Source organism: Bison bison, unplaced genomic scaffold (genome assembly GCF_000754665.1).
Source record: "Bison bison bison isolate TAMUID 2011002044 unplaced genomic scaffold, Bison_UMD1.0 scf7180017864203, whole genome shotgun sequence".
In the NCBI taxonomy this organism is placed as follows: domain Eukaryota; kingdom Metazoa; phylum Chordata; class Mammalia; order Artiodactyla; family Bovidae; genus Bison; species Bison bison.
The window spans coordinates 6852470-6864952 of NW_011494775.1; the positions used below are offsets into that span (position 1 = coordinate 6852470).

The 12483-nt window shown below is 60.1% G+C and overlaps 1 protein-coding gene across 1 annotated transcript in view; it reads left to right on the forward strand.

Moving 5' to 3' along the window:
- Positions 1 to 6: 6 nt before the first annotated feature.
- SBNO2 (strawberry notch homolog 2 (Drosophila)) overlaps positions 7 to 12483 on the forward strand; it is an 18104-nt gene continuing 5627 nt past the window's right edge. The window contains exons 1-16 of the mRNA XM_010844640.1: positions 7 to 148; positions 3596 to 3757; positions 5164 to 5247; positions 5539 to 5635; positions 6040 to 6194; positions 6299 to 6432; positions 6512 to 6602; positions 6701 to 6844; positions 8133 to 8250; positions 8507 to 8612; positions 8993 to 9146; positions 9767 to 9943; positions 10196 to 10293; positions 10996 to 11078; positions 11923 to 12114; positions 12323 to 12483. Of these exons, the coding sequence (XP_010842942.1) occupies positions 140 to 148; positions 3596 to 3757; positions 5164 to 5247; positions 5539 to 5635; positions 6040 to 6194; positions 6299 to 6432; positions 6512 to 6602; positions 6701 to 6844; positions 8133 to 8250; positions 8507 to 8612; positions 8993 to 9146; positions 9767 to 9943; positions 10196 to 10293; positions 10996 to 11078; positions 11923 to 12114; positions 12323 to 12483 (1965 nt within the window). The 5' untranslated portion in view covers positions 7 to 139. The remainder of the gene's footprint in view (positions 149 to 3595; positions 3758 to 5163; positions 5248 to 5538; positions 5636 to 6039; positions 6195 to 6298; positions 6433 to 6511; positions 6603 to 6700; positions 6845 to 8132; positions 8251 to 8506; positions 8613 to 8992; positions 9147 to 9766; positions 9944 to 10195; positions 10294 to 10995; positions 11079 to 11922; positions 12115 to 12322) is intronic.

Below are 12483 nucleotides of genomic sequence, written 5' to 3' on the forward strand. Positions count from 1 at the left end.
GATGTGGGGACAGCCAGGGAGGGTAGGCAGCGGGGAAACAGGGGGCCAGAGCCACCCCACCTGGAGTCTCGGGGGCATTCTGGGCACAGCGGCACTGGCTCCATGGGACCGGGTGGGGCACGGCTTGAGACGGGCTCTGATGGGACAGGTAGGAATGGTCCTTTCCTGTCCTTCTGTCCTCCCATCCCTCCGTCCCCCCTTCCCTTCATCCTCCTCTTCTCCATCCCCCTGACCCCATCCTCCCATCCCTCTGTTTCCCGGTCTGCCCTCTGGGCCCTGGATCTGTGTCGAAGGGCGTTTCTGGTGTCGCTTCCCCAGCTGGGAGGGGTTGCTGAGCAGACCCAGAGCCAGGTCCAGCCTTGGGGCTGTCCTATTCCGTCCTGCTGGGTACTCGTGGTGGACGTGAGGGGGCATTGCTGCGTGGGCAGCTCCTCCAGGTCCCCCCAGCTCCTCACTGGTCCGGGGTCTCTGGGATGCTGAGAGAACTGTCAGGGTAACCAGCCAGCTCCCCACTCAGGGGCTGCAGTGGAAGAAGCAGGGTGGGGACACAGGTCAGGAGGTGACAGGGGGTGGGGTGGACACAGGCTGCTGAGCTGGCTCTGGTGAGGGCCGGGGAGCTGCTGCCCTGGCCTGACTGGGCCCTGGGACCCAGAGAGGGTGGATCTGGGTTCAGGTCATCTTGCAGGTCTGCTGTGGCTGCCGAGGGTCAGGTCCTGACATGGGCAGGCGCCTTCTCACTCGAATCCAAACACCCACCCTGCGCAGGGCAGGAGGGGCCCTGGGAGCCCCACCCCCAACCCTGGTGACCCCAGTGAGGCCCCACCTCCCTTTGCCCCTGAGGATTCAGGGGCCCCCAGACGATGCTGGCTGCCCTTCTGGGCATCTGGTAGGGACAGTGTCCACAGACAGGGGAGAGGGCACCCACTTCTTTAATAAATTGTACTTTTCAGAACAGGGTTAGGTTTATAGCAAAGCTGTGGATCAGCTCAGGGTCCCCATGGGTCACACCTCAGCTCAGCACCGCCTGCATCCCAGCTGATGGGCTGGTGCTGATATGTCATCCTCAGCCAAGGTCTGTACGTCCCTTGTCCTCTCTGCCCCAGGACCCCATGTCACCATGCCCCCTTGGTCTTGCCATTGTCTCCCCTTGGGAATGGGGGCCTGGGCAGTTGTGGGTGGAGAGCTCGGGTCGGTTGTCCTGCAGGATGTCCCCAGTCTGGGCTTGTCTGGTGTTTTCTTATGGTCACCCTGGGACCATGGATTCCTAGGGGAGGGACCCAGGAGGAGACGTGCCCTTCTCATCTGTCACACCAGGGGTCCCTGCTGCCAACCTTGACCTGACCTCCTGGCTCCTCCATGGGGGAGGGGGTGTCCTTCCTCTGCACGCTGTCCTGGGAAGGGTCTCCATGCAGCCCTCTCAGAGGGTATAGTTCCCTTCAGCCCAGGGACTCTACCATGGTCAGGGCTGGCCCCCCAGCCCTGCCCCGCTTCTTGCCCACTGCTCAGCAACTGTTCTGCCTTCAGGGAGCAGGGCAACCCCTCAGGGCTCCAGGTCTGCTGGCTAATGGCTCGGGCCATCATCACTCTGCCCAAGCTCAGTGCCATGCACTGAGGAGGACCACGCAGTTGTGGTGCCAGGGGATTTCAACAATGACAGCTGTCCTTGCTTGTACCCAAACCCACCCCAGCCAGCCTCAGTGTCTGGGGACCTCCTCATTGTCCACCAGGCTCAGGATGGGCCACCTCTGACCCCAGCTGACCAGGGATGGGCTGGGGAGCAGGCAGGCCAGACCCCCCAGCCCTCACTGCCTCAGTGTCCCCTGAGATGGGTGCTCTGGCCTGTTGAGTCACCCAGCTCTTGTGTGAGGGTGCCAGGAGCCTCAAGTGGATCACGGAGCACCTCTTCCCACTCCTGGGGTTGGCATTCCCCTCCTGCTTCCCTTCCTGTTCTGTCCCAACCTCGAAGATTTTATTCACTGCCTCGCCTAGATTTCACCAGGTCATGGGGTCCTGCCATTGCAGGTGGTGGGGGAGGCTGGGGTCTGTCCCCGCAACACCGTGAGACCAGGCTGTGGATGGCAGGGGGCAGAGGCCAGTAGGAGCCTAGTGGGCAGAAAGCTGTCCTTACAAACCCCCCAAGCCAGGGCAACCGGGTTGTGGGAAGCCGTCTTCCCAGGGCCCCCAGCCTCAGACTGGCTGACCTGGCCCTGACCCTGCCATGCCCCTTCCTGCCATTCCCCCTGTCCTCTGGGCATGGTGGGTCCCACCTGCCTGTTTGGGTTCCCCTGCCTGCTAGCATGGGAGCATGGGGGTCTGGGGAAGCTGGTCAGTGTCACCTGGAGGTTCCTTCACCCCAGGGCCGGGGCAGGTGGTTTGCATGTAGATCAGTGGGAGGGGAGCCCCAGAAACACTCTGCAGGGGGGTGGGGCAGGGCTTGGCACTGCCTGAGCCAGGATGCCTAGTCTTAGTGACTTGGGGGGACGTCCCCCTCTACCCCCCCCACCCAGCCAGGAGCTAGCTCACCTGTGGCCTCCAGGCCCCAGCTGGGCACATCGGGTGGGCCCCACTCCCCAGCATCCCTTCCTCCCCAGAGTCCACTGATCTTGAGTCCCTAGGTTGGAGACCCAGCTGGTCTGTCCCTCCCATCTTCCTTGCCTCCCCCACCCCCTGCCACAGGTTAGTGGGACACATGCAGCCTTCCTGGCAGCCCGCCTGAGCCCACCTGGCTGTGGCCCTCCAACTGCCCTAGTGGGCGGGTGACCTGTGGAAGGTGCGCTGGACTGGGTGCTCCCAAAGGGCTTGTTCCCTCCTCCTCTGCCTTGGCCCCACCTCCTCCTTGGCCCCTCCCTGCTCAGGAAATGCTCTCACTGACATGCCCTCTGGGACCACAGTCTGTCCATAACCCCTGCCCCATGTCAGGCAGGCTTGGGGGCTCATTCCCTGGAGTGATTAGCTGAGCGTACCCCACATTCGGGCACGGAGGGGCTAAGGGAGGTGGTTGGGGCCTTCACCTTCCCCAGCTTCAGGCACTGGGGGGGCCCCCTGCATCTTGGTATCACCCTTCACAAGGATGGGTGTGCCCTAAGTAGACTCCAGCGTGTACTTGTGGGGTCTGCTTTCTCTTACCTCCCCTTCCTTTTCCCCTTTCTTTTTTAAAAAGAAAAACCAGCTTTATTACTATAATTCACATACCATACAGTTGACCCATTTGAAATGTGTAATTCAGTGTTTACAGTGCATTTACAGAGTCATGCAAGTGTCATCTCTGTTTAGTTCCAGAACATTCCATTACCCCCCGAAGATACCCCATCCCCAAGAGCAGTCACTCCCCTCTCCTCCCCAGCCCCTGACCACCAGGAACCCACTCACTTTGTGGGTCAGCCTGTTCTGGACGTTTCCCATCAGTGGAATCACATGCTACGTGTCCTTCTCTGTCTGCTTCTCTCACTGAGCATCATGTTCTCAGGGCCCATTGCGTGGTAGCGAATGTCAGGGCTTTATCTCTTTCTATGGCCAAGCATCATCAATGGCATGGCTGGGCCTGTGGCTCTGCCGGTGTGGCCTCACAGCCGCCCATACCTAGCCTGTCTTCCAGGACTCCTCATACCTCGATGACCTCTCCAACGCTTCCATCTTCTCCTCATCCGTGGACTCCCTCTCGGACATAGCCGACACGCCTGACTTTCCGCCCGCTGACAGCCTCAGCCAGGTGCCTACCATCTGGGACGTGAGCACCGGCCCCTCTGCCCACGACAAGGTCAGTGCGCCCAGCCTCCAAGCTGGCAGCCATGCCAAGGCCACTCAGACCCAGACAACACTGCTACTCAAGGTTGCTCCTGTCTCCTATGTGGGCCTAAAGATGCAGGGGCTCCCAGGGGGAAGGGGGACTCTGGGGAGCACAGCACAGACTAGTGGATATTGGTGGATATCTGCCCAGCTGCCTGACAGGTTCAGTGCCTGTGAAACCCCTGGACCCTCAGGAAGGGTTAGGGAGATGTGACATGCCCAGAGCAGGTGCAGTAGGCAACGCAGGCCCAACCCACCTCTGGCTGCAGGGGCCCAGTGGGGCAGTAACCCTGCCCTCCCCTCACCAGGGCCCTCCCACCAGCTCCTAGCCTCTGCCAGGCCCAAGCGGGCAGCTGAAACCCCACACGTACTCCTGCTGCGGCCAGCAGGGCTGCAGGAACCTGACTCAGCCTTCCAGGAACCTGAGCCCGAGGCTGTTTGTTTGTTTTTGTTAATTAAAAAAAAAAAAACGGGAGAGGGAATTGAGGGTAGGTTTCTGATCTCCTTGTACCTCATTTCCATTTTATTTTCATTTCAAGAAAACTTTGTGTGTTTTTTTTGTTTTTAACTTCCCTGGTTAAGATTTTTTTTTTAACTTCCCTGGTCCAGGGGCTAAGATTGTGCTTCTGCCATAGGGAAACACAGGTTTGATCCCTAGATGGGGAACTAAGATGCCGCATGCTGCACAGCACAGGCCCCCCCCTCCAAAAAGAAAAGAAAAGGAAACTACACTTTGATTAAAAAAACAAAAGTTTGTTTTTACTTTCCTTCCAGTTTTATTGAGATGTAATTGACACATGGCACTAAGTTTAAGGTGATGCCCACACAGCACAACGATTGACTTGCATATGTCATGAAAAAGGACCACAATAAGTCAGTGAACATCCACTGTCTCGTATCGATATAACGATAAAGAGATAGAGGGACTTCCCTGGTGGTCCAGTGGTTAGAACTTGGTACTGTCACTGCTGGGGGCCTGGGTTCAATACCTGGTTGGGGAACTAAGAGCCCACAAGCCACACAGCATAGCCAAAAGAGGAAAAAAAAAAAGTAGAAAACCTTTTTTTTTTCCTTGTGCCTAGAACTCCTTGCATTTACTCTTAATTTTCATATACAACGTACAGCAATGTTGTCTACTTATCATGCTGCCTCTTGCGTTCCTAGTTCTTATGTGTCTAGTGCTTTGTATGCCCCTAGTACTTATTTATGCAGCAGATCTAAGCAGGCAGACAGCAGGAGGGAGGCTTGTAGCCAGCTGAGGGGCTTGAGGACAATCAGGCGAGCCCTCCTGGAGGCTGGGGGCCTATCCAGGCACTTCAGCCCCACCTCTGGCCTGCAGGCTCATGCCCCCTCTCCCTGCCTCTCTCTCCTCTCCAGCTGTTCCCGCCCAGTGGGACATTTACAGGCCTCGAGGACCCTGTGTCCTCCCTCTCCAGCACCCCACTTCTCATCAGCTACCAGGTGAGCCAGGTACCTTCCCTAGCCCTGCCCAACCCTCCCGGACACCAGGGAGGGCCACTCAGGCACTTGCTGTGTGCAGTCTGGGCCAGCTTGGGAGCACGGTCTATTTTACAGACGGGAAACTGAGGTCCCAGGGAGGCACCATGCTGTGGGGGGCAGGTGGGGAGGGTAACACCTTCCCATCACCTGAGTCACTGGGCTGGCTAGTGGTTCAGGCTCCTGCCCCTGACCGGGAGGCTGGCGGGCTGCAGGGGACAGGACAGTCCCCAGTGTGACAGCACGTCTCCCCAGGCTCAGAGTCAGCCTGAGGAGGACGACGAGGCTGAGGAGGATGAGGCGGAGGAGCTGGGTCACGCGGAGACGTACGCTGACTACGTGCCATCCAAGTGTGAGTATCCTGCTATGGAGACTCCTAGCTGCACAGCGCCCAGGGCCTGGGTCCTCTGGCCTGGGGCGCCCATTTCGGGGGTCTCTGAAGGTCCCAGGGAACCTTAAACTGCCAGAGCAGGTGTGGGTGGGCTCCTGAGGGACTCTTCTGTAATCAGGGTTGTTTGTGGTCCTCACCTGGCACAAAACCAGCCGCAGGCCAATGTTGCAATGGAGAGGCAGGCCGCCTTCCTCTGCACCTGGGAGGGTTTTAGGAATCTGCCACTAGCTGGCACTACGCTGATGGGCCCTCCCTTCCACTTCGTGGGGCGTGCCCCACCCATCCTGGCCCCAGGTGGACCTCCCTAGTGCCCTGGTCACATCCGGGCCACACCCCTGACCTGCCCCCTCTGCACATCCCTACAGCCAAGATTGGGAGGCAGCACCCGGACCGTGTGGTGGAGACCAGCACGCTGTCTAGCGTCCCGCCGCCAGACATCACCTACACCCTCGCCCTGCCCTCCTCAGACAGCGGGGCCCTGTCTGCCCTGCAGCTGGAGGCCATCACCTATGCCTGTCAGGTGATCCCGGGGTCTCCCACCGGGTCTGCGGCCTGCGTGGGGATAGTCTCAGTGCCCACTCTGACCCTGTCGCACGCTGACCCCCTCTTCCCCCACCCCCGCAGCAACATGAGGTCCTGCTCCCCAGCGGGCAGCGCGCAGGCTTCCTCATTGGCGATGGCGCGGGTGTGGGTAAGGGCCGCACGGTGGCCGGCGTCATCCTGGAGAACTATCTGCGGGGCAGGAAGAAGGCCTTGTGGTGAGCTGCCTCCCCTGGGTGTGGGGCGGGCCCGCAGCCGGGGAGGGGGCTCCTGAAGCCTACTGGCCCGCAACCCCAGGTTCAGCGTCTCCAATGATCTCAAGTACGACGCAGAGCGCGACCTCCGGGACATCGCCGCCCCCGGCATCGCGGTGCACGCACTGAGCAAGGTGGGGTGGCCGCAGCCCCAAACCTGGTGTGGGTCGGGGTCACGGAGCCCAGCTCTGGCCAAGCCACCTCATGCACAGATGTCCGCCCTCTCCCCCAGATCAAGTACGGCGACAACACTACCTCAGAGGGCGTCCTCTTCGCCACCTACTCTGCCCTGATTGGTGAGAGCCAGGCGGGTGGGCAGCACCGCACGCGCATCCGGCAGATCCTGGAGTGGTGCGGGGAGGCCTTCGATGGCGTGGTATCCTCGATGGGATGGGGGCGGAGCCAAGCGCAGAGGCGGGGCTAGAGGGGCAGGGTCTAGGACAGGGGGCTGGGAGACCCTGACAAGTCCCATCCTGGCAGGCTCTGGAGAGGTGGAAGTGCGGGAGGAATTCCCGGCAGGGAGGGTCTGGTGTTGCACGCTCGCCCTCAGTAACCGTTGCTACCCGTCCCTGGCTGTCTGCCTAGGCCTCCTGGCTTCAATGGGCCGGACCCATGTCCACAGGGTCAGGGTGGTGGTGGCTGAGACACTCCAGGCGGTGAGACTCAAGGCCTGGAGAGCACTTCCTGCCCTGTCCTCATCCACCTCCCTAGTAGTGGAGCTGAGTGGGCCGGCTAGGCCAGGCGATCCAAAGGGGAGCCAGGCCAGAGGGCCCCCCTGCCCCAGCTTGGCCAGCTGGTGTGGGTCCCAGGCCTCTCTCCCTCCTTTGCTCTTAAGTCTGAGATCACTTCCTTTTTGTTCACACCAAACTGTAGGAAAATGAAGTGTAGGAGAGTATAAGCTAGAGTCTGATGTTTGTGTCCTGTCCACCTCTTCATGTTTCCACATACTCCTTTTACCAGTAACAATCTTCCAGAGGACCCACCTTGGCCTCCCTACAGCTTGGGCATTCAAGGGCCACAACTTCTCCTGGGGATTTCTGCAAGGGCCCACAGAGGATCCTCAAGCTCTATCCTCCCAGGATCCACCCTTGTTCCCAGAAGTGGGGTGGCTATATTCTCTGGGGGCTCCCCCTCCCTCTTGATGAGAGGAGACCTGGGGTCCTCTGCTCACAGGGCGAAGTCTGTACAGAGGCCCTCAAGCAAGACACAGCAGCAGGTCTACTGATGGATCAGCTTAGCAACAGCATGAAAAATAACAAGGTTGATCTCACACCCGGGGGCAGCCTGTCGGCATCAGGCTAACCTTCTCACCCATGTTCCCACAAGTTCTCCTTCGACCTTCTGTACATTTGTGTGGACACGTGTGCACACACATGGCACTCACACCTTGTCTTTCAGATAGGTTTGTGACAGACTTACTTGTTCATAACTTGCTCCTCTGAAAACATGAAGAACTGTCTATGTTTTCCAACTTCTGTGAACATCACTGGGGTCTAGAGGCTGTTTTCCAGTGGCCCTGGTGGCCTCACACCCCAAGGACCCCGCCCTGTGGCCAGAGACCCCAGGCACCTTCTGGAGTTCCCCCAGCCAGGAAGGGAGGCAGTGTGGTGGGTCTGTGGGGTGGCCTGCCTTCCAGAACAGTCCTTAACCCATGCCCAACCCAGATTGTGTTCGACGAGTGCCACAAAGCCAAGAACGCAAGCTCCACCAAGATGGGCAAGGCTGTGCTAGACCTGCAGAACAAACTGCCCCTGGCCAGGGTGGTTTATGCCAGCGCCACAGGTGAGGGCCCACTCATCGATGGGTGATACCTGCCCCAGCGCGGCTGTAGGGGCATCCAATCTGCAGCCCAGCTCCTGCCAGCCACCTTGCAGCCTGTCTGCAGAGATACCAGCCCCTGTCACTCTGCCCACTGGCTGTGGGCACTTTTCCAAGAGCCTCAGGTCCTTGTTGCTGGCCCTCATGCCATTTCTGGGACCCCATCCAAGGCTGCCAACCTAGCCAGGTCAGAGGAGCTGACAGTGGCCCCCTTCCCCAGGTGCCTCTGAGCCCCGGAACATGATCTACATGAGCCGCCTGGGCATCTGGGGTGAGGGCACGCCCTTCCGGACCTTTGAGGAATTTCTGCACGCCATTGAGAAGAGGTGCGCTCTTCATGTCCACGTGATGGAGGTGGGGCCACAGAGGGCCCTGCTTGTCATATGTAAAGGTGCACCCCTCCCACTCAGTCTCCTGTAGCAACCAGGGGGGGTTTAGAATGAGAATTCCATGCTTTGTCTGCCTAGTACTTCCAATCATCTCAGGATAAGGGCCCTCCCCTGCCCCCTGCCAAGGTAGACCACTTTCTCTTTCCAAGGTGCACCCACAGGGCCTTTGCATATGCTCCCTGCCCCACACACCGCACCCTGTGCACCTAGTCCTTCCTCACTCTCCACAGTGACAGCCCCCACCTCGCTGGCTCCATCTCTTGGGACCCAGCATGTGGTCCCTAGCTGGCACCCAGGCAGCCTGTGCTTGCCCACAGGGGTGTGGGCGCCATGGAGATTGTGGCCATGGACATGAAGGTCAGTGGCATGTACATCGCTCGCCAACTCAGCTTCTCTGGTGTCACCTTCCGCATCGAGGAGATCCCGCTGACCCCGGCCTTCGAGCGCATCTATAACCGGGCAGCCCTGCTGGTAAGCCTCTGACCTAATGGACAGCCTTGGTGTCCCCTTGGAGTTCTGCCTCATCACCTTCAGTGTCTGCCCTTGAGGGCGCCACTCAGATTAGTAAGACTGTAGACAGGAGGAAGCGGCTGACCCACCCACCTCATCCTTGGTGGGAGCCCAGCATCTCAATCCCATTCTAGCTGGGGATTCTGTCGGACTCCCCTCCCCACTTTGCCCCCAGGTGTGATCCAGAGCTTCAGGCTCTCTCTGTGGGGCCGTTCTAGGTGTTACAGGGTGTGGAACAGCCTCTCTGGCTCCACCAGGTCAACACCAAGAACCCCCTCCCTGGTGACAACTACAGATGCCCCAGACATGGCCCGCTGTCCCCTGGGGGCCAGTGGCAGGAGGCGGGCAGGGCAGATATCCCCACCACTCTGGAGGTGTTGTCCATTTACCCTCTGATTACATGAGTGCCATTTTCACTGTGGCTTTCTGAATGTTACACATTTTGGATTTTTGGCATTTCTGACCATCCAGCTATCACCAGGGCCTCTGTATAGCCCCACTTACAGCCCCCATCCTCTGGCCCTACATTTCTGTGGGGCAGGGGCTGGCAGTAGCAAGCTGAGCTGGGCATGTCGTTGCAGTGGGCCGAGGCCCTGGGCGTGTTCCAGCAGGCAGCCGACTGGATCGGCCTGGAGTCGCGCAAGTCCCTGTGGGGCCAGTTCTGGTCAGCCCATCAGCGCTTCTTCAAGTACCTGTGTGTGGCTGCCAAGGTGCACCGGCTGGTGGAGCTGGCCCAGGAGGAGCTGGCCCAGGACAAGGTGAACTGGGCTGGGCTGAGTCCCTAGAAAGAAGCAGGCACAGGCTTATGTGGAGATCGGGGTTGTCTGGGAGCTGAGGCCAGCCATTGGTGCCAGGTTAACATCCCAGGGGATATGGGCTTGTTGGGGTCTGGCAGCCTGAGTAACACAGGGGAGGGGAACGGAGTAACAGGTCAGCCCCAGGTTCCCAGCTGCAGGGGCAGGTGTGGGGGCAGGGGTGCCAAGCCTGCTCACACACACCCACCCCCGCAGTGTGTGGTCATCGGGCTGCAGTCTACAGGTGAGGCGCGGACCCGGGAGGTGCTGGGCGAGAAGGAGGGACAGCTCGATGGCTTCGTGTCCGCTGCCGAGTGAGTGACACATTAGGGCCCTTTCCCTGTGTGACCAACCCTGGGGCCTGGCCCTGCCTGTGACCCCAGCCGAAGGAGCCGACTCCGACCCTCAGAGACCTTAGGTCCAGCCCAGGTTATTAAGCCAGAAGGGGTAACCATGGGGACCTAGGACTCGGTGGGCACCAGCCCAGGGTCCTGAGACTTTTATCGAATGAGGTTTTCCCAGCCTTGCCCCCTGCATGCGTACTGGGCTGATTCAAGGACTGCACAGATTTTAGGGACTGTCCCTGGTGGTTCTTAAAGCCCCTGGCCTCCCTTCTCACCCTGGATGAGGATCCCAGCACAAGGCCCCTTGTCCGCTCTGCCTCATCCCGTCTCTTCCCACATGGTCCAGCATGTCCTTCCTTCCCCTGGGCCCCCCACCCTGGGATGCCCCCCTTCTACTTCAGAGCCATCAGCACTTGCAGGCAGAGCCCCACCCAGCCCCCCACCTATATTTCATCCATTGCCCACAATGTGTGGGTAGGACCCCAGTGGGACCCCTGCCCCGTCCCTGCAGCTCCTTCCCTCTCTTACCCATCTTCTCTGAGCCCCTGTGCCCAGACCCACCCTTTGGGGTCCCTTGGTGCTAGGCGTCCACTCTGCAGAGTAGCCCTTAACACATGGGACCCAACCCCTCCATGTCTCCCAGTGAAAACAAACTCTCTGTCTCACTTTCAGAGGCGTCTTTTTGTCGCTAATTCAGAAGCACTTTCCTTCGACCAAGAGAAGGCGAGAGAGAGGAGCAGGCAGTAAGAGAAAGCGTAAGTGCCCACTGCCTGGACCTTGTGCCTATGGCCCCTCACTGCTCCTGCCGGTCCTCCAGCCTCCCTCCTTTCTGACCCTCGACCTGGGTTGGTGTGCTGCCACACAGCCACATGGCCTGAGCCCATCCCCACCCTAGCTCTCCAGCGCAGCTGCTCAGTCAGCAAAAAACCCCAGTGCTGCAGGATGACGGTGTGGCTAGTGCATCCCCAAGGCCTCCAGCCTCATCCCCAGAAGGCAGGGCCTCGTATTCCCCAGGTAAAAGTGAGCCTGAGGCTGAAACCGCACTGGTTCAGGGGACCAGGATGGGGCTCATACAAAGCACCCCAGGATAGGGGAGTGGCCCGAGCACCTACCTGCAGGCACACACTGCACCCTGTTCTTGCAGGCAAAGGCTGAGCATCCTCTCATCAGGGGGAAGTGAGGCTCAGAGAGACCAAGCAACTCACCTGAGAGCACACAGCCAGCCTTGGGGCCCAGTCCTGCCCCTCTGGCTGGGAACACCCTGCAGGGTGTCTGGGACAGTATCCAGGTTACTTGGGCCCCTGGACTGCCACCCCCCAGGGCTTGGGCATGTCCTCTGGCCTACCCACCCAGTGCCACCTTGTGAGGTGGGGCACGTGGCCTCCCCAGGCACCACCCAAGGACACACTGCTATGTCAGGAAGTCTGGCAGGGTCGGTAACACGTCCCCACCACCAGCAGCGCCCAGACATGCCACAGCTGCACAGGGGGAAAGGGCTTGGGCTATAAGCCCTAACCATCCAGGCATGCAGCCTGTCCATGGACCACTGGGAGTCTCCCTGGGACCAGGCTGCAGTGACCCTTGACTGCTCCCCTGCAGGGCGGCCACGGGGCCGTGGGGCCAAGGCACCCAGGCTGGTGTATGAGGCAGCAGGTGTGATCCGCATTAGTGACGACAGCAGCACAGAGTCGGACGGTGGCCTGGACAGTGACTTCCACTCCTCCCCCGAGTCCCTGTTGGACGACGATGTGGTCATCGTGGATGCCATCGGGCTCCCAGCCGATGACCGCGGTGAGGCCCAATGCCGCCTTCCCCATCCTTGCTTCTCATGCTCTGAGCAGGAAGTCAGGGGCACATGAGCAGGAGCAGCCAGGGGTTCGGGGAAAGATTCTAGACCCCCACTACCCATGGACTCCCTCACCCTTGAGGGCCCAGGGAGGGGAGCAGGGCTGTGGACAGGCAGCCTGGCCCAGTTCCCCCTGACCCTCTGGCCCCACAGGCCCCTTGTGCCCCCCACAGCGGGACCTGCATGGCCCCGGAGTCCTGGAGCGGGTTGAGCGGCTGAAGCAGGACCTGCTGGCCAAGGTGCAGGCGCTGGGCCGGGAGCTGCCAGTCAACACCCTGGATGAGCTCATTGACCAGCTGGGGGGCCCAGAGTGC